Source organism: Telopea speciosissima, chromosome 8 (genome assembly GCF_018873765.1).
Source record: "Telopea speciosissima isolate NSW1024214 ecotype Mountain lineage chromosome 8, Tspe_v1, whole genome shotgun sequence".
Taxonomy (NCBI): Eukaryota; Viridiplantae; Streptophyta; class Magnoliopsida; order Proteales; family Proteaceae; genus Telopea; species Telopea speciosissima.
Window position 1 is genome coordinate 26,803,918 of NC_057923.1, and position 26,095 is coordinate 26,830,012.

General features: G+C 39.6%; 1 protein-coding gene across 3 annotated transcripts; it reads right to left on the reverse strand.

The window, feature by feature from the left end:
• Nucleotides 1-1,884: 1,884 nt before the first annotated feature.
• LOC122638306 (probable protein phosphatase 2C 57) lies at nucleotides 1,885-24,273 on the reverse strand. 3 transcript variants are annotated; one of them, XM_043831206.1, is made up of 4 exons: nucleotides 23,903-24,273; nucleotides 11,947-12,147; nucleotides 11,189-11,400; nucleotides 1,885-2,723 (listed from the first exon to the last, which is right to left on the reverse strand). In XM_043831206.1, the coding sequence occupies exons 1-4, from the start codon at nucleotides 24,047-24,049 to the stop codon at nucleotides 2,159-2,161; spliced, it is 1,125 nt and encodes a 374-aa protein (XP_043687141.1). In that variant the 5' UTR covers nucleotides 24,050-24,273; the 3' UTR covers nucleotides 1,885-2,158. The 3 variants fall into 3 exon arrangements, with proteins under 3 accessions (XP_043687141.1, XP_043687140.1, XP_043687142.1); XM_043831205.1 differs by having other exon boundaries at nucleotides 11,947-12,150; XM_043831207.1 differs by having other exon boundaries at nucleotides 11,947-12,156; nucleotides 23,903-24,039.
• Between the last annotated feature and the right edge of the window lie 1,822 nt (nucleotides 24,274-26,095).

Consider the following 26,095-nt stretch of genomic DNA (forward strand, 5'->3'; position numbering starts at 1 on the left):
CTATAAGCCTTGGCCTCAAATTTGAACTTACAAAGAAAGAAATCTACTTTGTCTTAAGCATTAGTCCAAAACTACTCATCACTATGAAGCTCAGAAGAAAAACACATCTCCTCTCTTTTGGAGAGTTATCTCTGTTTTCCCATGGTAGTTGAGCACTAAAAAGACCCAATTAGAAAAAAACAAATAGTCAACTGACACTCTCTTGATAGACACTCTTTTCGTATAAATTCTGCCTTTTATCAACTACTATTTTCTAGTCTACATTGCTGTTAAAGGCTGGATATCTCTTTGAACACACTACCAACCCTCTAAGAAGTGGTAGAAGTATCAATTAAATTCAGACCAAAAAGGTGACTAAATATTGAAAAGGACAAAAAATAAGAGAGAACCATCTCCTTCCCCTTTTTGAGTTCCTTGGATTATTTATTGTTGAGTCTCCCTCACTCATAGAGTGGAGATTTCCATTATGAAGAGGTAAATTTTTTAGTTACTCTAGAATTTCAGTTATTGGAAACAGGATGAGTAATAAAACATTACAATGAAATCATCTTAATATCAAGGATCTTATAAGTATGTACCACATTGTGTGCATCAAGAAACCATTTTGTATTTAAAGTGCAGGCTTATTAGTTTGAAGAAGAATGATAACTTTTGCTCAATTATGGTGAAACGAGTTCAGGAACATTGTTTTAGGTGAGAGCTGCCAAAAGAGAAGGAAATAATGAAACAATAATTAGATTGAGAAGAACCAGTCCTACTTTATTATTCAAATCCTCCCTAGAGAAAAAAACAATCTTGATTTCTTAATCAATGAAAGTGAGATTTCTCTTTGCTTTTTTCGGATATATTCTGTTTCCAACTCTTAATAATTTCTTATTACCCTTCAATATAAAGGGAATGGATCACAAAGCAGAAATTTTAAATTAGTAGGGGCACAATGAAGAGATGAAGTTGCCATCTTAGAACTTCTGTATGATGATAAAAGAAGCTCAATGCTTGTTTTCCTGATATCCTATAATTGATATTAAAAAATAAATAAAAATTGAAGAGATGAAGTAGCCATCACGTTTGTATGACTTAAGGGGAAATTATTATCACTTCCCTATATTTACTCAAACTTTTCAATTCAAATCTTTTTTTTCTTTTTTGTTTTTTCTGATTACCTCCATCTCTCTTTCTCCCACAATAATTCTAAATCCCTGAATTACCCTTGAATGAGTGAAAATATAAGAGTTGTTCAGTTTTTGAGAATTGGAGCCATAGTTAAAAAGGAACGATTGAAAAACTTTAATTGTTTGGTACGATGGGCTCTTTATTTGAGACGGGGCTCATTCTCAAACATTTTGAGAATGAAAAAAAAAAAAAAAAAAAAAAAAGGAGAAGCAACAACAAATACAGATAGTACATGTTTTAAACATGGGAGAGGGTTGGACATACCGCCCGCTTTTCTAGAGTTAGCGGCTGTGTCCAACGGGGAGGCAGGGGGGTAATTTCAATAGAGGTTGGAGAGAGGCAGACACAGGCTGGGCACAGCGCCGACGTGCCCAGCCTTGCATCCACGAGAAGGTAGTGAAGAGCTTAGAAATGATGAATTTCCTGTAGAACAATCCTTGTCCCATTGATCATTGCACATCATTTCTGGATAAGTCGTCTGGAAACAAGCAGAACCTTGAGTAGTTTTCTTGAGCATTGAAATGGTTCTCTTTCTTACGTGGTTATTCTGTAGATACTCACCAACAACAAAATTCTACAAAAAAAAATGTTTTCCATGGATGAGCATAGATGAACAGTATCCGCCGGGCTCCATTTGCAAGCAATATTACATGCCCACAGCCCACCTATAGAACAGCCCAAATCATTATGCATCAGCTAATCAAGTATGAATTAGCAACATAGAACAGAAATTACCACGTTAATATATTCCATCCTAAAAAATTGTTTTGGGACAGTAGAGCTTGTCAGCTCCATCCATATCTGTGCTAGTTCTTGACAAAAACTGAAATAAATGCTAAGAATCTGAGTCGAACAATAAACGCTGAGATCTAAGTCAAACAAAACAAGAATCTGTTAGTGCCGCATATGATACAGTTGGTTGATCACCTCAAGACTAACTCTGAACAGCTAAGACTGACAATCGGAAAAACTAACCCCCACCACTTTAGTTCCCCAAACTATCCAAGAAGCCTTGCAACTCTCGTAGACCCTCAGCAGATATGCTTCGCTGCACTCTTGGGCGTGGCACAACCAGGTTTGGTGGAGGCTTTGAGTGGAAGCACACCACTATAACAGCTAGGTTGTCCCCACTCTTCCTTTTCAAAGCCTCATCGATCAGTTCCTTGCAACACATGACTGGGTCATTGTGCTGCTGCAGCTTCTTCCTGGCAAAATCGACTGCATTCTGGCTCCTAAAGACATCCCAAAGCCCATCACAACCCATGATCAAGAATTCATCCTCCACTGTCAAGTTTGTACTCATCAGCTCAGGCTCAGCACTAAGGGGTCCACCTTCCCCACTCTTCAGTCCTTCCATGTGCCAGTCCCCGAGGGCACGGGCAATATTAAGCTGCCCATTGAGGTAGCCATCATAGACATGCCCTCCTGAAGCTTCTATCCGCTTCCTCTCTTTGATGCAGACTGGCTTGTGATCCCTCGACATTTCAATTGCTTTACCCCGACGGGAGAGTACTGCCCTGCAGTCTCCAGCATTTGCAACGACCAATGACCTGCCATAAGATGCAAATCAATAGTGCTGGAGAAAAACCCACAAAGCAGAACAGACAAGATGTAAACATGTTGAAAAAGCCATAAGGTAATTAGTCAAATAAAGGTATAAACCATGAAAATAAGACTTTACAGATGGTCCTAGAGGTGCAACAGGCCATGATACCAACTAGCTGATAAGATGCAAGAAATATATACCAACATCTATCTAGCTCAGCTCAGACTCATGGAACAGTGGTAATGAAACATGTTCACTCACGCTCAAGCTCTGTTCAGCTCCCAAGGATTTGCCAACCTCAAGCAAAGCTTGGCTCAGCTCACTTAAGCCCAGACTGTGACATCAGGTATAAATCGACCAAAATTATTAAAGCCACAAACTCCAAGTCAAAGCCCATATCCTAAGCTAGATCTTTAAGATTAAGATTACGATGGAAACCTGACAATGAACCCCTCTACTAAAACTTATGGTGGAAATGTTCTCTATCTCCACAATACTTCCGCTATAAATTTCATGACCTTCAGACAAAAAAACCTTCTTTGACTTCTCAAAATGGCCATTCTATACGCTGCAACATGTTACTTCTTCACCTTTTAACCAATCGCATCACCATCCTAATTTTTTATTTATGAAAAAATGGCCATTCTATACTATTGCCACCCATTCATACACCTCCATAGTCCGAGTTGAGATGGCCATCGAGTGAGAAAATTACAATATCTCGCCGAGATCTCAGGTCAGGTCATGGTTTCGGGTCTCGGGTCATGTTTTGTACCCATTTAACTAAAGATATAAGGGGCATCTCGACAGAACTCGCTAATCTCGGCAAGTGCTGTCAAGAGGCCTCTGTTATCTCTCTTCTACACTTCTCTCAAATCCTCTCTTCCACTCTTCATTTTTTTCATGGATTGAAAGCTTTGGAAGGTGATTTTGCCGCCAAATTGAAGATTGGAGCTCACTTTTGCAAGATTCATCAAGTTTTTGAAGGATTTTTGAAAGGTAAGCCATTTTCCCTAAATCTATTTTTTTCAAAAAAAATTAATGAAACCTTGGTAGATTCATGTGATTTTAAGTTATGTTACACAACTTTGGCCGATCTATCACTTGATGGAGTCCGAATTTTTTTTCGGTTATTAAATTTTTTATTATAATTTCTGGGAAAAAAAAAAAAACATTTTCAAAAAAAAATTTGAAAAAATAGGATAAATACTTATTGTTTGGATGTGATTTTCATATATGTTAGACAAGTTTGGATGCTCTACAGCCTCATGGAGTCTTTTTTTTTTTCACCCATTAAAAAAAATGAATTTTTCAGATTTAAAGGACAAGTTTGGATTCGGCATGCTGGATCATCTCTGAAAGGACAATTTTGATCCGGTATGCCGGATTCAATCCAGAGCATTCCGTTTGCTCTCTATGACCTTATATCTGTAAGTTATTATGATCCGGTATTGCCGGATTAAGATTCGGTATACCGAATCAGCAGATTTGTATGATTTCAACAAGTCCTTTGAAGGACTGATATGGGGTGATGTCCAATTGGCATGGGCACATGGAATTGGGTTATTTTTCACCTCCTAAGGTCTTCCTCAACATAAGTGTTTAATACTTTACTTTAAGTCTGTAATAGTTACTATTTATTAATACATGCTTTTTTATGTAACAATGTAAAAAATTAGATATTTCTTATACAATGGGGGATATAGCATGGCTACATGGAATCCCGATGTCCGAGGACAAAAAGAAGTCAAAGTGTAACTACGGTGGAAAGATTCTAAATTCTGGAGGAGCAACTAAGTTAAAGCAACATTTGTCTGGTACAGGTAAGGATGTTGCCCCATGCCGAAATGTTCCGAGCCAAGTGAAACTGGCTATGGCACAAAACTTGAGCGGAGTACGAACAAAGAAAGCTGAGAGGGAAAGACAACAAATAGCTTTTGATGAGGCAGTTCTAGAGAAGCCTGGTGTAGAGATCCGTGGAGTAGGAGATGATACTGAATATAGGCCTACACCTGGTGAGTTTGAATCAGAAGCTGAATGGAGGATTTACCAGCAGACTTTGGCAGAGAGTAGACAAAGTTTTCATTTTGAGAATATGAGAGCATATGAGCAAGCAAGAGCAGCTGGTGGATCTGGCTCAGCTGCACCAGTGCAAGAAGATGAGAAGAGGAGAAGCACTGGCACAAGAGATATCCCACGGCCCCAAGCCCGACCACGAGCACGGTCTCCAGATCCCATTTTTTAGCAGGATCGATCTACCTTTAGGCAACAAGATGCCTACCAGCCAACCATCCCACAAGTGTTTAGTAGTAAACAAGAGGAAGCACGGAAAGCCTTCAACAAGTTCATGCTATACAATGGCATTCCAGCTAATGTAGCACAAGGAACATACTATAATGCATTCCTTGATGCTGCAAGGAGGGTTGGCCCAGGATGGAAGGGGCCTTCACCATATGAGTTATATAATGTATATTTGCCTCAAGAGGTAGAGGAGCTGAAAGAATACATAGAGGGTCTGAAGCCAAGGTGGGACACATATGGGGTTACTCTTATGGCTGATGGTTGGACTGGACTTACTAGACAGTCCATCATAAATTTCATGGTGAGTTGTAATGGGAAAACTGTATTCTTGAAGTTTGTCGATGCATCAAAGCATGTAAAGGATGCATCATACTTGTATAAGCTACTGAAGCAAGTGGTGGAGGAAGATATAGGAGCAAAGAACGTTATCCATTATCCAAATTGTGACGGATAACAGTTCTAATTTTAAGAAGGCTGGAGAGAAGTTGATGAACAAGAAGAGTAAGAGGATCCGCCTCTTTTGGAATTCATGTGCAGCACATTCCATTGATTTAATGCTGAAGGATATGGGGAAAAAAGCTTTGGTGGCTGGTGTGGTCAATAGGGCAAGGCAAGTGATCAACTTTGTGTATAACCATGGTTATGCTTTAGCCATGATGAGGGAAAAATGCAAGGGGGATTTAGTGAGCCCTGGTGTCACTCGATTTGCCACCAATTACATTGCATTGAAGAGTTTTCAGACGAAGGTGATAGGTCTGAGGTCTATGTTTACAAGTGAACAGTGGTTTGGTTGGCAAGGTTCTAGGACAAAAGAAGGGAAGGCAGCACAACAGACCATTGCAAGTGATCAATTTTGGAAGGACTTGCATAAAGTTGTTGCCATATTAGAGCCAGTGGTGGCAGTACTAAGGATGGATGACACGGAGAAGAAGCCTACCTTGCCCCATATATATGCTGCCCTGGAGAAGATGAAGGAAATGGTCCGAGCTGCAATACCCTGAAGTGTTCGGTCATACATTAACATCATTGATGAGCGGTGGGAGAAGCACTTGAGTCATCCATTGCATAAAGTTGGTAAGTTCAACACTTCAACATACTTTACATTTTATATGAGTTTTTACATTTACATATTCAAAACTCATAAGTATTAAGTCACTAACAAGTTATATTTGTGGTTTCCCCTTTACCAGCATACTATTTGAATCCAAAGTACCAGTACTCGCATGATCTTGGGCTAGACACAGAATTATTAGTGGCAGTTCAAATTGTTATTGAGAAGTTGGAGCCCAATGCCAAGACACAAGCTGACTGCAATGACGAGGTGAGAGTATGGGACTTTGGCACTTTGGTAGTAAGTAAAGGAATGTAATTACTAAATAGCAAATACTAATGCCTCTAACAATGTTTGAAATTTAAAATGAAAATAGATCAAATTCTTCAGAGAGGCCTCAGCAAGTTTCAGTCGAAAAGCTACAGTGGAGGGTAGACAAAAGTCAGACCCTGGTAGGTGACATGACATTACATTTCTGAATTATAATTTTATCCCTTTAGAATGCACATATTCTTAATATTCTATGTTTACAATGCAGCTGACTGGTAGGTGCTTTATGGTACAAGTTCACCCAACTTGAGCAAGTTAACAGTCAAAGTACTCTCACAAACTTGTTCATCCTCTGGGTACGAGCGCAACTGGAATACATTCGCATTGATACACTCAAAGAGGCGGAACAGATTGGGTAGTCAATGACTGAAGCAGCTGGTGTATGTGCATTATAATATGAGATTAAGGATGAGGCACATACGTGAAGAATTTGAGACCAATGACAAAGATCCCATCGAACTAGCTAACATATTCCAGGAGGACTCTAATGATGATGAGGATCCCCTATTCCAGTGGGTGAGGGATCGTGGTGCACCAGAGATGGATGAGCCTGGAGGTAGGCCTGACTCCACCATTGCGTCCGTAACTGGTACAGATGTTGACGACTATATGTCGCAAGAGGGGCGTGCACATTCAGAGTCACTGAGACCTTTTGAGGTTGCAACAGGAACTGCTCCTGATGATGATGATGATGATGATGGTGATGGTGATGGTGATGACCCTGCTGGTGGTGATGCTAGTGGTAGTCGTGGTGGTGGTGGCATGCAGAGTGGTGGTTATTCTAATGATCGTCATGAGGGGATGCGCGAGCAATACCAGTATGAAGTGGGAACGCAGGAGGACCCTGTGCGTTTCACAGGTGAGTCTCAGTTTACACATGCCACACAAGATCAAGACCATGGTGGCCACAGAAAAACGTACAAGAGGACGGGTCGCAAACATAACCAACCTCAGCATGATGACACGAGTATGAACACCATGATAGCAAGTTTTGGAAGCATGAGTATGGATACTAGTAGTGAGCATCAGTCGTGGCATTCATCTCAGCCTCATCATCACTATGATTATGGCCAGGAGAGCACCGGTTCTGAATATAGTGCCTATGGTCAGTTTGGCAAGTCAACACATGAGTATGACTATCAAAGCACTGGGTCTGGCATTGGGCCCACATTCCCAGTCCCATACATACCACAATATGACAGTAGCAGAAGCAGTGGATCTCACACTTCATGGCAACCGTCTCACGCCACATGGCAAAAGCTATACCCTAGGATAGGGGCCTTGCTATATGTGGATGACAACTCTTATATGCTGTGAAGAACCATATGCAACAATGGAGCAACAATATATCATGGGAAGACTATGGGACAAGTGGGGAATGAATATGTGATTCAATCTCATTTTATGTGATGATAGTAATAACTCGTAACATTGTTAAACTTAAGTAATTTGATGTATCACTTTAACATTTGTAATGCTTATTAAGTTGTTTTACTACTAATTGAATGTTTTGCTAGCTTTCTATTACTAAATTATGTCATTAATGTATAGAGTATGGTATTTTAGTATGTCGTCACCTACCAACTTAGGGTCCGATGTAAAAGTTCTATTTGGACTTTGTTTTTGCAAAATCTAATAATGCCATTGTGTTTAAATGGCCTAAAATGGGCTGAATACCAACTTTCAGACCCAAAAGAGGTCTAAAACCTACTGAGATGGGGTTCCAAGTTGGAAAAAAAAAATTACAAAAACTCGCCAAGATCTCGACTCGACTCGGTTTTAGGCTGGGCCGAGATGGCTCCGAAACCCGAGTTTTCGAACCCTGTTTTAGGCTGGGCCTAGAATTGTCAAGAGGGTTGTGTGTGGATCCCATGTACCATATTTAGATATTTTTGTGGCTTTTGGCATTGGTATTGCAAGATTAAAAGAAAAATGCAGAAACAATCATTTCAGAGGGGTTAATAACATGATATGGATAACCCCAGGGGGTCAGCTCAGTTGGCAAAAGGCAAACTCTTCAAACAAGAGATCATGAGTTCAAACCACCTTGGGGCAGTACTATGGAGTCGTGACTATTATTTTTATTCATCCAAAAAAAAAAAAAAATAACATGATATGGAGGGCAAAGTGGGGAATCAAAAGTCAAGTGAATATCTGATATGAAAGTTCCACTTTTTAGATACATCAGAAAATTTGACCCATTGCCATCATTAGAGGAGATAACTATCCCAATTTAAGGGAGTTTTTCAATTTAGCTGGTTATGCTAAATAAGTTGGGGTTGACCAATCCCATATTTCCAACCAGAAGGACGAGATCAAACAAGGCAAGCTCAAGCAATACAATCTAGATCAGCTGTTGACAGCACTACATGTAGTCATGGGGAATACTAGGTGGTTCAGAAGCATCCATTGATGAGAATTGTCTAGGTGACGTTGTTTAGTAAACAATTAAGTCTCTTGGTGCTTATCACACACAAAACCTTACAAAAGTTTTAACCTTCGAAGGTGCATTTTCAAGCCATAAACATCAGGCGTGCAAATAGGTGAGAACATTCTGTAATCTGTAGGACTATCAGGGTGAATTTGATCAGGGACACAATATTGGGTAGCAACCCTCAAGATTTGCCCCATCCCCCTCACCATACCAGGCGTATATGCTAATCCATCACACCCTGTAGGTTTGCCCCATCCCCACCAGACCATGCATATATGCTAATCTATCATCATGAGTTCTTGACAGGGATACAGAGCTATAACAACATCAAATAAGCTCTAAACTGAATTTGACCAGTGTTACCAAAGCACTAACAAAGATTGGTCAGGAATGGGGACCCCACACATGCTATTTAGTACAAGTAAGAAATCATACCAGAACGCAACAAATTCTGTGACTGCACTGAATTTGGTGGCACAGTCTGCAAGGAACAACAATGGATCTAAATACTCTATCAGGACTTAGGCACTTAAGTGACCTATCATATCACTAAATTGTTACTTTTGAATATCTATCACACACACACACAGTTGTTACTTTTGAAGATCTATTAAAAAAAAAAATTTCCAAGGACAGAAACATGTAGGCTCCCTTTGGTTGAAAGGGAAATTAAATTTTATGCAGTTTATACAATCACATGGGATAGTGATTATAAAAACTTCCTTCTTAAGTTTGAAAATTTCACTTCCCTTCCTTTAATATCCCTTGCAACCAAATGGAACCATTGGGAAATGGGAACTTCCAATAGTGTTTGGAAACTGGACCAGCCTTTGACCTTTTTTTTTGTTTGGGGGGTGATGGCAAGTGTCGAATGGTTTTAACTGGTGAGTTTGAGGTCCTCTTGGTGAGTGAATCGCACGCTTGGAAGAGTGAGCAACCCCAGAGTTAAGTGGTACTCTATGACCCTTGATTTAAGCGGTCCTTTCTGACCTTTGTTATCATGTACTTTGTTCCTCATTGTGCAATAAAACCCCCTTTCATTTTCCATCTTATTTTGCACTTTCATTTTGAGTTATATCACTCAGCCAAGTCCATTTAATCAGTATGAGCTTATCGAATCTTTCAAGACAGATATGTGGACATTTAAGTGTCAGCTGTCAACTCACTCATTTCGACGACAAAACGAGCCAGGTCAAGTCTCAAAAACTACATGCATTGCAATAAATCTGATGTAGATAAGTCACCTAAAGGGTCTATTTTATTGAAAATAAGCTTTGAGTTGGGTCATATATGTATTGGGACTTTGATCCCAATGGGTTTACTTCGTAATTGGCCAATTTAATAACCTAAAATATGGGTAGAAAGTAGGATAATGGGATTTACTTCATTGGTTTAGTTAGAGCCCTATTTTGAGTCTACTTTCTTTATTATTTCACTTTCCTAGTCAATTTAGGATACCTTATTAGTTAAGAATAGACTTAGGCCTTTCCTTTTTAGTGTCTAAGTCTATTTTTGAGTCTTCTATATAAGTCTGTAAGGGAGGCCAGCATTGTACACGAATTTGATTAATGAATATTGGCTTGCGCCTTTGTGAAAATCCTGAGATAGGATGGGTGAGATTCCCAGGCTGAGATAGCCAACCCAACCTTCCCCCCCATCCCCTTCCATCGGTTCTTGATTCCAAACCCTAGTTTCAGTCAAATCGAGTTCAAGAGTGCTACAAGCTTTTGGGATTTTTCAACTGATTGTCACATCATTTCTTGAAGATTACTACATCAAGATCATTGCATCGGTTTCTTCTATTGGGGAAGTTCAACTTAATTCTTCAAGAGATTATTCAACTTCAATTGCAGCTTCAACAGATCACTGAATTGAAGGATTCTATTATTTAGTTTTCTTGTTCACTTGTGGTTACCAATTTGAGATCTCATTGTTCTGGTATTATTGGACTGATCTTTTGGTGGGAAATGTTCTTTGTTTTAGATAATGAAACCATTCCATTACTACCGACCCAAAGAAATACAACGTCTCTGAGATATACGGTTTATGCCTCTTTCTCGTAAGATGCTGGAGGTTTTCTATTTGATCCTGCCTGGGATTGGACCTATTCTGGTTCTAGTCTTACATTAAAATTGGGATACTATTAGACAATCAAAATAATCAGACAAAGCAGGGCCCGGAAAATAGAGAAAATAAAGATATCTGCATCTAGCCTCCACCATATCAAAGAGGTAATTGCTATTGGCCACAGTTTATGGATGTCGGTCATCCAGAAAATAATGAAATAAAAAAAATTAAATGAATTAGATAAAAGCACACTGGTAAATATTATTTGGAGCAGAAAGGCCCTAACCTCCCAAGAACAAGAGTTGCCAGTGCAGTCGTTCCAGAAGCAAGAGCATTGTCCATGGAACAAGCCTCCGCAAGTGCAGTGTCCGTGTGAAGAAATGCAGAAGCAACGGCTCTATCAATCTCCCTTGGAAAGTCTACATCCTCTACGATGAACCTTGGCAAATTGTTGCAAGCAAATTCGGCAGCATGCTTTCCTCCATGTCCATCAAAGACCTGAGCAAAACAAAGAATAATAAAAAGTGACTTGGAAAAAGGTCCTATACTACAATCTATATCAAAATATATATTCTTCAGCATGCAAATATCATTTCTAAATTTTCTTTTAGCAATGTCCAGATCATTCAGCGAATTTCTTGTAATTTCAGGCTTCTCAGCTGAAAAGCCTAATGGTTACTCTTACTTTCTCCGCATTTCTCATGGCATGTTACATCGCGTCAAGATGATGGGAGTTACTTTGTCTCACAAAAGTAATTTAAGTTAGAGAACAGCTGAGGTCCACTCCACAGAAACCATTAAAACCACACCACATATAGCCTAATTCTGTGCCCCAGACACATGATCATCGAACTGGACCAACTTTCCAGGTAGGAGATAACCAAGCTGGCATGATTGTCCAATTCACTTGCAGGTTCAGCAAGTGTACGGCTAGGGCACAGTTAGACCACAGTTACAGGCTTACAGCCAACATTATGAGAGTGCTAGACTTATAATAAGGGAGAGCATTTCGACATATTTGAATAATAATGTCTAGAGACATACCCCATAGAAGGCACTGGGCCCTTCACAGAAACTCTTGAGCCCATATACTTGTGTAAAATTGTCAACACATATATAAGCATCCTCCATGCTCTGCCGAAAGCCAATGTCAGCCCAACCTCCTGAGCGAACAATTGGGATAAACTCAGTTTCACAATGATCACTTAGTGCAAGCCCAATGGAGTCATCTGATGTCATTTTCACCTGCTAAAGCTATGGTCACCACCTCAAGCCACATAAAGACAAGACAAGTAAAATCTGAAAAAATAAATACATGAGTGCTTTCTTGTAAGAACAGCAACAGTTTAATAACAATCTTGTTAAAGAAGTTAAATGGATAAAAGTGATGATTAAATCTTGTTCCTTGTACTCGTACAAAAATGCTCTAATGCTTTTCTGATCCAACTCTTAGTTTGATAAAGGATACCAAATAGGAACCCAAATAGAAGCTGTTAAACTTTGGGTGCAATCACAGCATCTAGGCAACCCAAGGCATTGGAGAGGGTCAAAATCAACGCGACGCCAACTAGGCGACCAAGGTGCCTTGGCGGCGCTTTGACAACTATGAGTGTAATTATGTAAAGAGTCCCTCTATCGTGGACTATGCTTGTCTCTTTTAGTTTTGCTTTAGTAGTTGTACTAGGAGTTTGTTAGTTTAGTTTTCTTTCTTTTGTTCTTTCCTAGTCTGAATAGGAAAGCTGCCTGTGTACTATGTTTCTTTCTATAAATAAGATTGAAAAGGGGGAGGCTGCTATCAGTTGTTAAACTCTCTAGCAGCCTCCTTTCTCTTCTTCCTCAATATCTCTTCTCTTGTTTACTGGTTCACTTATTCTGATATTGTCACATGGTATCAGAGCAATACAACAATAAATCTTCCTTTTCAAATCCTGGTTTGATAGTTCTCTCATAAACAACCTTCGATCCTTGATTGCAGCTACCATAAGCTGCCTATCTGGTTCAAGTTGCCCTAGTTATTGACAAACATGACTTAACCTAGGGCACGCTTCTATTTCTACACTGCAGGTTATGAAGAATATGATTTTTTGAAGATCAATTTTCAAGTTTATGAAGCCTGAGGTTGAATTTTCTGGAGCTTCTGAGATCTGAAGTTCTTATCAGCCATCTGATGCTTCTCATATTTTAAGGGTTATTTGGCCTATAAGGTAGACTCGATCCAATTTTCAGAGGTTTTAAATGGTCAGATGTTCTGCAATCTGTCTTCTCCAAGTGACCAGCGGATGGTCTATTTTTAGGGCTAGTTTCAGATCTCTTCTTCTTGTAATTACTTTTAATCTAACGATTCAATTTGGTTGAGATTTTGGGAACTTATTCCCCAGTATCAGGCTCTCCTTAAATCACTATTTCAGCTCAATCAGATCTGCTATTGTACTAAGATTTGAATTCACCCAAATTTAGGTGTTGTCTCTATCGGCTACTGGTTATTATCAATATAAGCTGCTTCTTCCTATCAATTGTGACTCTACTATTGGTTAAACTGGTTGATTGAGCATCATTATTCTGCTACTTCTGATTTCTTCAACTAAATCAAGATCTATACTATTCCACTGACTGTGGACTACTCGATGAATGCCTCTCTAATTCCTATACTATCAGTTTGTATGATGGCTGAAGCTAAGGCTCCTGTGGACAATGTCCACATAAAGATCACCAATATCAAGTTGAATGGTGTCTAGGGTAACATGGACTTTGGTGGATTTACCCCCTGGTAAGGACCTTGTGAAGTGTCATTGGGTGTACACCATCAAGTATAATCCCGATGGTACTGTTGAATGTTTTAAGGCCAGGCTTATTGCAAAAGGGTACACTTAGACATATGGGGTTGATTATTTTGAGACGTTTTCTCCTATTGCCCGTTTGAATTCTGTTTGTGTTCTCATATCTCTAACATTCAATTTGGACTGCCCCCTCTATCAAATGGATATTAAAAATGCCTTCCTCTATGGTGACCTACAGGAGGAAGTTTACATGGAGCAACCTCTTGAATATGTTGCTCAAGGGAGAATTCTACTAGAGCATGCAAGCTACATAAGGCTATCTATTGGTTGAAGCAATCCCCTAGCGCTTGGTTTGACAAATTCAGCAATACTGTTACTCATTGTGGCTTTTCCCAGTGTTATATGGATGATACAATTATCTCTAGGAATGATGTATCAGAGATTGCGACAATAAAATCTATATACATCAGCATTTTCAGATGAAGGGCTTGGGTCCTCTCAGGTACTTCCTTGGAATTGAGGTCCTACGTAGTATGATAGGAATCAGTCTGTCACAGAGGAAAGATCTTTTATCTGAAACAGGTATGCTTGCTTCCAACCCTGTTGACACTCTTATGGACCCTCACCAGAAGCTTGGTACTAATGATGGTGAAGTTCTTGAGGATAAGCATCAGTATAAGAGACTGGTGGATAAGCTTATTTATTTGACCGTTACTAGGCTAGACATATCCTTTGTTGTTGGGATCATCAATCAGTGTATGCAATCACCCAAGAGATCTCATTGGGATGCAGATCCTAAGATATCTTAAAGGAGCTCCAGGAAAAGGGCTTATTTATAAATCTCATCAGAGAGTTGATCTGGTAGAGTTCTCTGATTCTAACTAGGCTGGTTCTACCAGCGATAGAAGGTCCACTACTGGATATTGTACCTTTATTGGAGGTAACCTAGTCACTTGGCACAATAAGAAACAAACAACTGTGGCTAGGTCTAGTGCCGAAGAGGATTATAGAACTATGGCTCATACTGCCATTGAACTTATGTGATTGAAGTCATTACTCCAAGAATTGTGGTTTCCAGTTACTTCTCCTATGAAGATTTTATGTGATAATCAAGCTACAATCTATATTGCTAGCAATCCAGTGTTCCACGAACGAACAAACACATTGAAGTTGACTGTCACTTTGTGCGGGATGCAGTCATGAAGAAACTTCTGGTTACTCCATTCGTCTCCTCTATTGATCAGCTTGGCAACTTGTTCACTAAGTCTTTGTTCAGTCCAGCATTCCGGAAGGGCTGTTCCAAGCTGGGCATGGGTGGTTTGTATGCTCTAGCTTGAGGGGGAGTGTTAAACCGTAGGTGTAATTATGTAAACCATGATAGAGGGAGTCCCTCTATCGTGGACTATGCTTGTCTCTTTTAGTTTTGCTTTCCTAGTTGTACTAGGAGTTTGTCAGTTTAGTTTTCTTTCTTTTGTGCTTTCCTATTCTGAATAGGAAAGCTGCCTGTGTACTATGTTTCTTTCTATAAATAAGATTGGAAAGGGGGAGGCTGCTATTGGTTATTAAACTCTCTAGCAGCCTCTTTTCTCTTCTTCCTCAATCTCTCTTCTCTTGTTTACTGGTTCTCTTATTCTGATACTGTCACAGCAGTTGTCAAAAGCAGAAATAGGCAACAGCTGTGGCACCCCAAAAAAAAAAAATGAAGAAACCAAGCTCAAGAAATTGAGAAGTGGGATGGATGTACACCAGAAAATGCATCATATGCTAGGAAGGAAAGGTGAAGTGACAAGATAAAAGAAAATAAGGTAGACACAAGAGAAGGTTGATACAAGATTCACTTAAGTGAATAGCATAAAAGAATGGAAGGGCAATGCAGCTCCAACAGACAAGGATGGATGACTCCAAAGAGGGAAAAGACAAAACCAGAAAACGGTAACAGAAGGGGTGCCACAAAATACTTCAGCCACAGCTTGGCTGCCTTGCAATAATTAAACATGAATCTGGCAGCTACAGTTTCTTGTGCATGTGTTCATTTACATGAAAACAAACTGCCATACCAAAAGGATTCCCAACAACTGGTCAAAGGCAATTTGCTATTATCTTTGCATTGAATCAATTGCAAGGCATTCTTGGAATTTCAATCTTACAAGCACAAAGTCCACTTATCATGGTGATTCAATCTAAAGCTCAAGCCAAAACAATTCATTTCACAGAATGATTAGTGAATTAAGGTGTGAATGTGTGATAGTGGGTTTAAGCCCGGCCAGTCAAGTCCTGGACCCAGCATGCAGTTTTATATAGCACGGGCTCTCAGGCTAGAGAACTTAGTAGAACTTATTGAATTAACAACTTAACATGCAAATAAGAAAATGATTGCACTCAAAGCTACTGATTCCTCGTGAAATCACCTCAAATGCATTCATTTCTGATTTTATCCTTCCTACCCTTAAGCACCTTTGTACCTTGTTGTCTGCCAGAGAACCACACTGATGACATCAAAGATTTTCCAAATGTAACAAAAAAAAATTCTAATGCCTTCTATTTCCATAACAAGAAATCATGATCCATTTTTCCACCAGTCTTCACCTCATGGGAAGGTCTAACGGTAATACATGGAAAAGAGAGTGAATAGGAAGTGTGCATCAACTGATAAATGAATAATGGGTTGCTCCTATAATTATAGGAATGGTCCACAAAATATGAAGTTTATTTCTAAACATTCTGTTCATCCATGCTTCCAAGCCAAGATTGGCACTCCTTATACAATGGTTACTAGGTCAACCCAAAAGGCATAGGATCAGAAACAAGTGATTTGTATATTGATTCAAAGACTTGCAATACAAAATTTCACTTGACAATGGCTCAGCAAGATCATTATCACTATAAGGAAGATGAACAGATATTGCCTCTATCTCGACAGAAACTACGAAATGCAAAGCTTAGTATTAGCATCAGATGTCCCTTCTCAGTAATACTGTTATCATATGGATTTGCATTTAAGAGTCCTTCAAATAGGACTACATAATGCATATGTAGATTCTAGTAAAATTTAGAGAGAGAGAGAGAACCAATCTGTATCTTCCTTGGCTTTATACTAAATCTGCCAAAATCCTTAGTAGCCAGGCCTTACGCCCTTGAGTTAGAAACTAGATGGGGGTTGATTCTAGTGAAAGAACAAGATCTAACAACAAGGCGAAGAAGAAGGAGAAGTGAAGAAGGAAGAAGAAGAGAGAAAGAGAAAGAAGAGTTGAGAGAAATTGATTATGTGTGTTGAGTGATTCTCAACACACATATTAGCATCATTAATTAACTTCTATAAATTACACAGACCTTCCTAGGGAGGGAAATGGAAATAAGAAAAAGAAAGAAGAAATACAATTTAGGCAAGTCTTATAACAAGACAGTGACAGAACTACCCTTATACAAAATATTCTAACAACTCTAACACTCCCCCTCAAGCTAGAGAATAAATGTCATACATTCCCTGCTTGCACAATAAGGTACTAAATAGACCAGGAATGAGACCCTTGGTGAAGATATCTACTACTTGATCACCTGTCTTCACAAAAGGAGTACAATTGCAACCAGAATCCAACTTCTCTTTGATGAAGTGTCAGTCAACTTCAATGTGTTTGGTTCGATCATGTTGAACCGGATTGTGGGCAATACTTATAGCAGCTTTGTTGTCACAATAAAGTCTCATAGGTCCTTCAATGTCAAAACTCAAGTCTTGAAGTAGTCTCTTCAGCCATATAAGTTCACATACTCAATGAGCGATGCCTCTAAACTCTGCCTCCGCACTGGATCTAGCTACAACTGGTTGTTTCTTGCTCCTCCAGGTAACTAGATTATCACCCACAAAAGTGCAGTACCCAGAAGTAGATCACCTGTTAGAGACTGAACCAGCCCAATCAGCGTTTGTGTAACCTTCTATCTTCAAATGGTCATGCCTGGCAAATAGAAGACCCTTTCTTGGGGAGGATTTCAAGTACCTAATGATACGATAAACCGCATCCAGATGTCCACTCCTGGGAGCATGCATGAACTAATTCACCACTCCAACTGCATAAGTGATGTCTGGTCGAGTCAAGGAGAGATAGATTAGTTTTCCAACTAATCTTTGATACTTGCCTGCATCTATAAGAGGAGAACCACATTCATCACCAAGCTTATGATTCGGATCAATCGGGGAGGTTGCACCCAGCATTCGTGTCTCTTCCAGAAGGTCGAAGACAAATTTCCTCTGGCAGTTATTGATGTCTTTCCTTGATCTAGATACTTCAATACCCAAGAAGTATTTCAAGAGTCCAAGGCCTTTGATCTCAAACTGTTTAGTCAGATAAGACTTCAATTTGTTTATCTCAGCAGCATCATCCCCAGTTACTACAATATCATCAACATAAACAATGAGAGCTGTGACCATACTATTTTCTCTCTTGATAAACAAAGTGTGGTCAGCTTGACTCTGGTGATACCTATTCTTTAGGATGGCTTGTCTAAATCTCTCAAACCAAGCCTTAGGAGACTGCTTGAGGCTATAGAGAGCTTTCTTCAAGAGACACACTTTCCCTTTGGCTGAGGGACACTTAAAACCAGGTGGGGGCTGCATATGTACTTCTTCTGCTAAGTCTCCATGAAGAAATGCACTCTTCACATCTAATTGGTACAATAACCAATCTTTATTAGCTACCACTAAGAGAAGAACCCTGATTGAGTTATGTTTGGCTACAAGGGCAAAAGTCTCTTGGTAGTCAATGTCACACACTTGATTGTACCCTTTTCAAACCAGCCGAGCTTTATATCTTTCTACTGTACCATCTGTACGCAACTGGAATTCTCCTCCTGGGAAGATCAACCAATGTTCAAGTACCATTCTTCTCTAGAACCATCATTTACTCAGACATTGCTTGCATCCATTTTAGATCGGATAAGACCTCTGTGACATTTTTGGGAATGGAGGAAGAAGCAAAGGCAACGGAGAAAGCAATACCTGTAGAAGATATAGAATCATAGGAGACAAACTGGGTTATGGGATTAGTACAGGCTCTCTTCCTCTTTCTCATAGCAATGGGAAGATCTAACTCAGGAGAAGAAGTATTACATGACTGGGGAGGATGAGATTGAGGATGTGGATCCAAAGAGGGCTTTTGGCAGGGCTGCTTTCCTTTTCCCTTCAAGCATTCACTTCTTTTGAATACAAGCAACTATTTCTCCTTGTGCACTTTTTCCCTGCTAGCATCACCATCACCACTAGCATCAACATCAAGAACATCCACTTCTTTGTATTTTCCAATATCAAATAGGAATGGGGAAGTAGTAGTAGGCAAGGGAGATTAAAAAAAAAAAAAAGGAATGACATCAGCATCCTGTTCACTTCTAGTAATGCTCTCCCCCTGAAGAGGATGCTGAGGAGAAGAAAAAAGGGAATAGACTCAAAGAAGGTGACATCTTTCAAGAGAGGTCGCCTTCGGGAAGGAGGGTGGTAGCATTTATACCTTTGTTAAATCAGTGTAGCCCAAGAAGATGCACTTGAGGGCTTTGAGGTCAAGCTTGGTGCATGCTGATTTGTTGACATGAACATAACAAACACAACCAAACACTTTTGGTGGAAAGGAGAAAACTGAGGATTGAGGACAAAGAAGTGCCAAAGGAGATTTGGAGCCAAAGAGTGGAGATGGCATCCGGTTAATAAGGAAGGTAGCAATAAGAAGTGCATCAGACCAAAAAGTCTTAAACGCATGCATACCAAAGAGAAGACTCCTGGTGATTTCCAACAAGTGGCAGTTTTTTCTCTCAGCCATCCCATTTTATTGAGGAGTGTCAATACATGCCAGTTGATGGATGATGCCATTATCAATAAAGACGCCCCCATACATGTACTCACCCCCTTGTCAGACCTAACAATTTGAATTCAAGTACCAAACTGAGTACTGATAAATTGATAAAAACTTGAAAGCATCATAAACATCACTTTTTTGTTTCAACAAAACAGTCTAAGTAGACCTAGAATAGTCATCAACAAACGAAACAAAGTAACGAAATCCAGACAAAGAAGTAGTGAGAGAAGGCCCCAAACATCAGAATGAACAAGAGAAAAAGCTACAGTAGATCTATTACCATGATAAGGATAAGATGTTCGACAATGTTTAGCAAAAATACATGATTCATACTGAAAAACATAAGAAGAAAAAGAAGTAAACAAATGGAGTAACTATCTCCTCATAACAATAAAAGAGGGATGACCCAAACGTTGATACCAAAGCATCATAGACTCCTAAGTACTATGGTTACTCCAACCGCAAACATAAGTTGTAGCAGTAGATGAACCAGGTAATCGTGGTTCAAGTAGATAGAGTCCTTCCTCACGCCCACTGCCAATAACTCTCTTTGTCTCCAAATCCTAAAAAAGACAATAAGAAGGAAAGAAAGTAACAAAACAATTTAAGGATTTGGTTAGATGACTCATGGATAGTAGGTTAGTAGCAAAATCAAGGACATGAAGAACAGACTCAAGAGAAATAGAAGGAGTAACCCTCACATTACCCTTACCAGAGACAGAAGAAAGGGAATCATCAGCAACCCTCACCTTGTCCTGGCCAGAGCAAATGGAATAGGAATCATAATACTGTGACAAACCAGTCATGTGGTCGGAGGCTCCAAAGTCAATGATCTAAGTATGAGCAATAGAAGGTGCAAACGAGACCTGCAATGCTGAGGCAGAATAGAACTAGTAAAGGAGTGGCCAAGTTGTGAAATCAACTGACAGAAAGCTACAATATCATCTTGTGAAAGAGAATCAGGAGCAAACTGGGGTCCAGATGTCTCAGACTCAGATCACAGAGTGGGCCCTAGCTCCTCCTCGCCTACCACCACAGGCACCAGGTGATCCACCACGCATACCAGGGGGCTGCCCATGAAGAACCTAACACCTGTCCTTAGTGTGCCCCAATTTTCCACAGTGATCACATTTAAATTTCTCACGGTGATCTCCATGAGTTGGCCCTTGGCCTTTCCCCCCACTTCTCTAGTGGTGGTAACTAGAAACAAGAGCAGATCGCTCCATTGATGGTGTAGTATCCATGGTTGCTCTCCTAGTTTCCTCACTTTGCAAGTAACTACAAACTTCATCCAAAGATGGAAAGGGAGATCTCCCTAAGATCTGCAGACGAATGGGCTTATACTCTGGATTGAGCCCACCAAGTAGAGAGAAGATCCTTTCAATTTCCTGGTTCTTATAGACCTTAATTTCATCTTCAAACTTGGACAATCGAAGGTACCTATAGTGATCATAGTCCTGCCACAGGCTGATAACAGTATTGTAGTAGTCAGAGATGCTCCTATCACCCTGTTTCATATTGGTGACTTTTTTGTGGATTTGGTAGACCTATGCACAGTCACCAACTCGGTCAAAGGTCCTGGTGATACTATCCCACATATCCTTTGCAGGCTCCTTGCCCATAAATCTTGTACTTATCTCAAGTTTCGTGAAGAAAACCAACCAAGTCATAACTGTGGAGTTCTCAGTCTCCCATTTCAGATATCCTGGATCAGTAGTAGCAGGCTCCTTAATAAAGCCAGTAATGTACCCCAACTTTCCCCTACTTCTCAGGGACATCTTCACAGAACGAGACCAGTCCAAGTAGTTGGTTGGGTCCAACTTCACAACAGAGATTTAGGTGTTGGGGTTATTAAAGGAAGCCATAGTGGGGAAACCACTTGTAGGAGTTAGTCCACTGACCTCAGAATCATTCCCAGACATGGTAGACATACTCAACAAATCAGAATAGTGTCCTGCACAAATGGGGAGTAAACTCTACCCAAACACAAGTAAGTAATTCAGCAAACAGAGAGCAAATACGCTGCCCAAGAAGTCTCAGCAGCACAAACAGAGAATAAATCCTTGATAAAAGCAAACACTTCATGTACATCACAACTTTATTCCATAACAACCAAAGACACTTAAATAGTATAACTCTTCAACTCACAGTAGACATTCAACACGTAACATACAAAAAAACTTCAAACAGAGAGGAAAAAAGGCATCTGGCGGTACCTGTATAGCAGCATAAAAGAGAGCAATGCTCTTTAACCATTCCTCCTTACCAACCGAGCTCTTGGGGGCTTAAAAAAGACCCTTGGGCAATCCAAATGGGCTTGGTGTCATAGCAAACCAAGCAGAAAAGAGGCAGAAATAGAGCTGAGAGGGGAAAAGCTGGCGATAATCTAGTTTTACCCTCTAATGGCTTCAAACGACTTCTACAGCCTTTCAACTCCTTCCATTAAGCATTGGATTGAAGATTAGAACTAAGTATTCTACGTGAAATACTTTACATAGTATGGCCTCTATTGGAACCCTCTAGCTTTCTAGGATTCCAAAGAGAGGTGAAGAGAGCAGTTGAGGTTGGTCGACTCTCAAATCTGCTCTGATACCAAGTTAGAAACTAGATGGGGGTTGATTCTAGTGAAGGAACAAGATCTAACAACAAGAGGAAGAAGAAGGAAGAAGAAGAGAAAAAGAGAAAGAAGAGTTGAGAGAAATCGATTATGTGTGTTGAGTGATTCTCAACACACATATTAGCTTCATTAATTAACTTCTATAAATTACACAGACCTCCCTAGGGAGGGAAATGGAAATAAGAAAAAGAAAGAAGAAATACAATTTATTCATGTCTTATAACAAGATAATGACAGAACTACCCTTGTACAAAATATTCTAACAACTCTAACACCTTGCTCTACATGAAATTTTTTAACAGATAATAACAAGTTAGCATGCTTCACTTGCAATACATAAAGATCATATGCAATCACTTCTGACAGTAGTTAAAATTGAAGATTTTATGAATGTTTTAAACATCTTCATATAGATATCATGAAAAATAATGATTGTCCATAAGAAACTAACAATATCTTCGATGGTTAAAGGGATTGCATTAGAAATTGGATCCCATTCAGATGTAGATTAGAGACAGCCGGATCCACCAACAGGTTGGGCAATCCAATGTTGACCAACCCAAACTTCTAGAAAATGAAACAGGAGTAAAACCAAAGCAGGCCATTGAGGCCATAAACAAGGAATTTCAACAAAGCCTTCCTTCCAAAAAAAGGCCGACGGTGGGAGCAAAGAAGAATAATAACTCAAACGAAAGGAGTAATTGAGTGGTTCTGAATGAAATCATACCCAAAAATAAAACTTAATACCAACTCCACATGCATGGATTAAACAATCCACAAGCCATAATGCGGTACATTTCCATTTTTCCAGACTCCTCTCTGTTATTTGGTGAAGCTTGATCTCAGTTCTAATCCAGAAAGTACTGTGGTGAATCTTCAGCGTGCTGCTTCACATTCGAAACTCGCATAAAAGGCCAAAAAGAGCTCGTCAAGAGCTTCGATTTGATATGTATTTCGTCCTATGTTGGTTCGGACCAGACCGGGTGAGTTTCTGGGGGCAGTTTTGTACTATAGTGGGTTAGGATTCCTATATATTGTGGTTATCTCTTTGAGAGATGTGTGAGGAGGTTTGTATTTTCTTCACAGAAATAGAAGATTCGGACTATTGCTTGGTCATGGATGTAGCCTTTCTTCTTGGGGGTGAACCACGTAAAATCGTTGTCTTGTGTGCTTGATTTCTCTTTCTCTTTGTTTTCTTCTGCAAAATCGCCATTCTGTTGCGTTGTTTTTCTAACACTCTCTACATTTCTCATTCACAAAGAATCAATGACCAAGCAACTGTAACATATAACATAACACCAGAGAAAAGGGGGTAAAACCCCTTAAACAACAATGAACATCTACAATAAAAAGATGGATAAAGAAAAAATAAATAAATAAACAAGCCAATCTAGTAGCTCACAAACTAAGCAAATGACAGGAATTTATTTCCATCGGTTCATTTGCTTATTTTAACCCACTATGAACTACAATTAACGTCACCATGTTTTACATCTTCAGAGAACTCAAGACGGTCAAAAATAGCTGAAAATACGAACACCAAAAACTCAAATTTTCTCCTCTACTTCTATTTTTCCTAGAATGGAAGACATACACATTCATGATTCATTTGATCACCAAACATAATACATACCCAGCATATTTTGGAACTATAGAATCCCTCCTCAAACTAAAGAAGTGGGGAAGAAACGAGAGTCGGAAACCCAGTAATTAGAATTTAAAAAACAAGAACGACAAGAAAAGAAAAGAAAAACTAGCAAGGGACTTACGAGAGATGGGTGACGAACAAGTGTTTTCATGCAGGGCGACGCGACATGAGCGCTATTGAAACACTGACGGTAAACTCCAGCGAGAGGATTCGGCGGCCGATTCTCACTGGAGCTGCCATTCTGCCCAACACATTTACTTCCCTCCATTTGCTTACAACCACTTACATTCTGTATCACACAATAACCTAACTCCACAAAGTGGTTTTGTAAGTAGACGCAGAGAAACAGCTTGGATCAACTGAATGAAGAGGAAATGAACTCTCAATTTTTAGGGATTTACTTTAAAGATAAGAATTGAATAGGAACGGGGGTTTTGGCTAGAGTTAGAACTTGAGAATGCTTTGCAGTGCTTCACTATGTATACCCAACAGTTTGCATATGACACATTACAAAGTATTGCAGAGACACACTGGTGAAGAAAGAGACCTTGTGAAGCTACACCCTCCAATTGAAGTTGAAACCCTTTGGCCTTGGGCAAGGTTTTCTTGACGACTGAGGAGATGCGAGAAGTGAAACAGAGAAAGAGCTCAAAGAGAGAACTGATAAAAAGGAAAGAGACGAAGATGCAGGTTTAACCTTTCGGTGATTCCCACGTGGGTAGCGTTTCACAACAGCCAATCGAATGATCGATCTTCTTTTACGGTCTCGGGTTCCGGAGTCTCCGATTAGACTATTAAGATAGTAGATCTGTAGAGCCTACAACCTACACATACCCATTACCGTTAGATCCTTTTTATATTCGAGATCTGCGCAAAAATCAAATTAAGTTTATAAAATCCACAATGGATATTGGGTCACGCTTGACCAAAAACCCAAAAAAAAAATGGATAGTGGGTCACGTACTGTCGTTTGGACTTGTGGGCGTTGGAGTTCGTTTGCTTTTCTGGCTCTACTGTCAGTGAGTCCAGAAATCTAGATTTGTAAGTTCTTGGTGGTTTCATAAGAATACTCCACGTGTCATCCATCATAAGAAACTCAGTGGCTATTATCCACAGCTAGAGTGGACACATGCCATGTCCATGTTCAGCAGCGATACACACAAGTCCTCATCGTCACGTTTTCACCCAATGAGAAAGGTGTTTCACTGTAAAGAGGAAAAGAAAAAAGGGAGAATTGCCTTGATCTACTATGTAGTAAAAAGATTCACAAAATTGATTGGTATAATTATGGGAAGCAGTTTTTTTGTTGGGAGTGTGGCCTACCCAGCACTCCCATATATCCATCTCTCTCATTCTTAAAACAAGGGGGTAGAGTTATCTTTTCATGGGAAGGAGAGAGATAGACACAAGGGAGTGTTGGTGTAAATCATATTCCCAGATAGTGTTTTTTTTTCTCATAATAAATATCTTGCAATCACAAGTTATGACGTTGAAAAGATTTACCAAAACCCCATCCGAATAAAAAAGTTACATGAATACTTTGAAATACCCTTGACATCTCTCTCTCTCTCTCTCGTTCTTCCTTCTTCTCCTTTTTCTTCCTCCCCTCCTGGCATCATAGTGTTAAGTCTGGATCTTTCTTGAATCAATTCATGACAGGTCCAGAGGCAACTACAATTGCAAATAAAAGCCCAAGGTATCTACCTAAAGAAGATAATGGAAAAGCAACAACGGCTCGATGGTTTCTTGGGGAATGTCTTGTTTTGTGTGGGAAACAACCACTCCAAACCCAAAGAAATAGCTCACAGAATTCAAAGATTGATCGAAATTATCCCAACATAGAAGTTTGAAAGAGAAAGTTTACACCCAAAATTAAAAAAAGAAAACAAAGGAGAAACTTTCTTCAATTTCTCTTCAATTCCAACTTAATTCCCTTTTGGAGAAAATCAAAGCTAAACCCTGGTAAACAAATTGAAAGAATCTTTTCTATTGGAGACTGTTGCCGCTTGATTCTGACCTAGCTAAGGTGGATGACCTGTAGAAGTAATAGAGAATGGTCGGACGAACCCGAGATTAACTCGTGGTAACTCCGATGATAAAATCTTAACCGGGCAATAGGTAAGTAAAAGTGAAATACGGTAAGAGTAATAATTGTGAATACACCTCTGTCAGGTACTGTTCCTTTTATACTCCGAGTCAGTTTTATGTTATAACCCAATTAAGTGGATGGTGAACTATTATAGCCAACTGAGTTAGGTCGGTCGCCTTGACTCGCTTTGGAAGATATTAGAAGACTAATATCTCAGGCGTATTA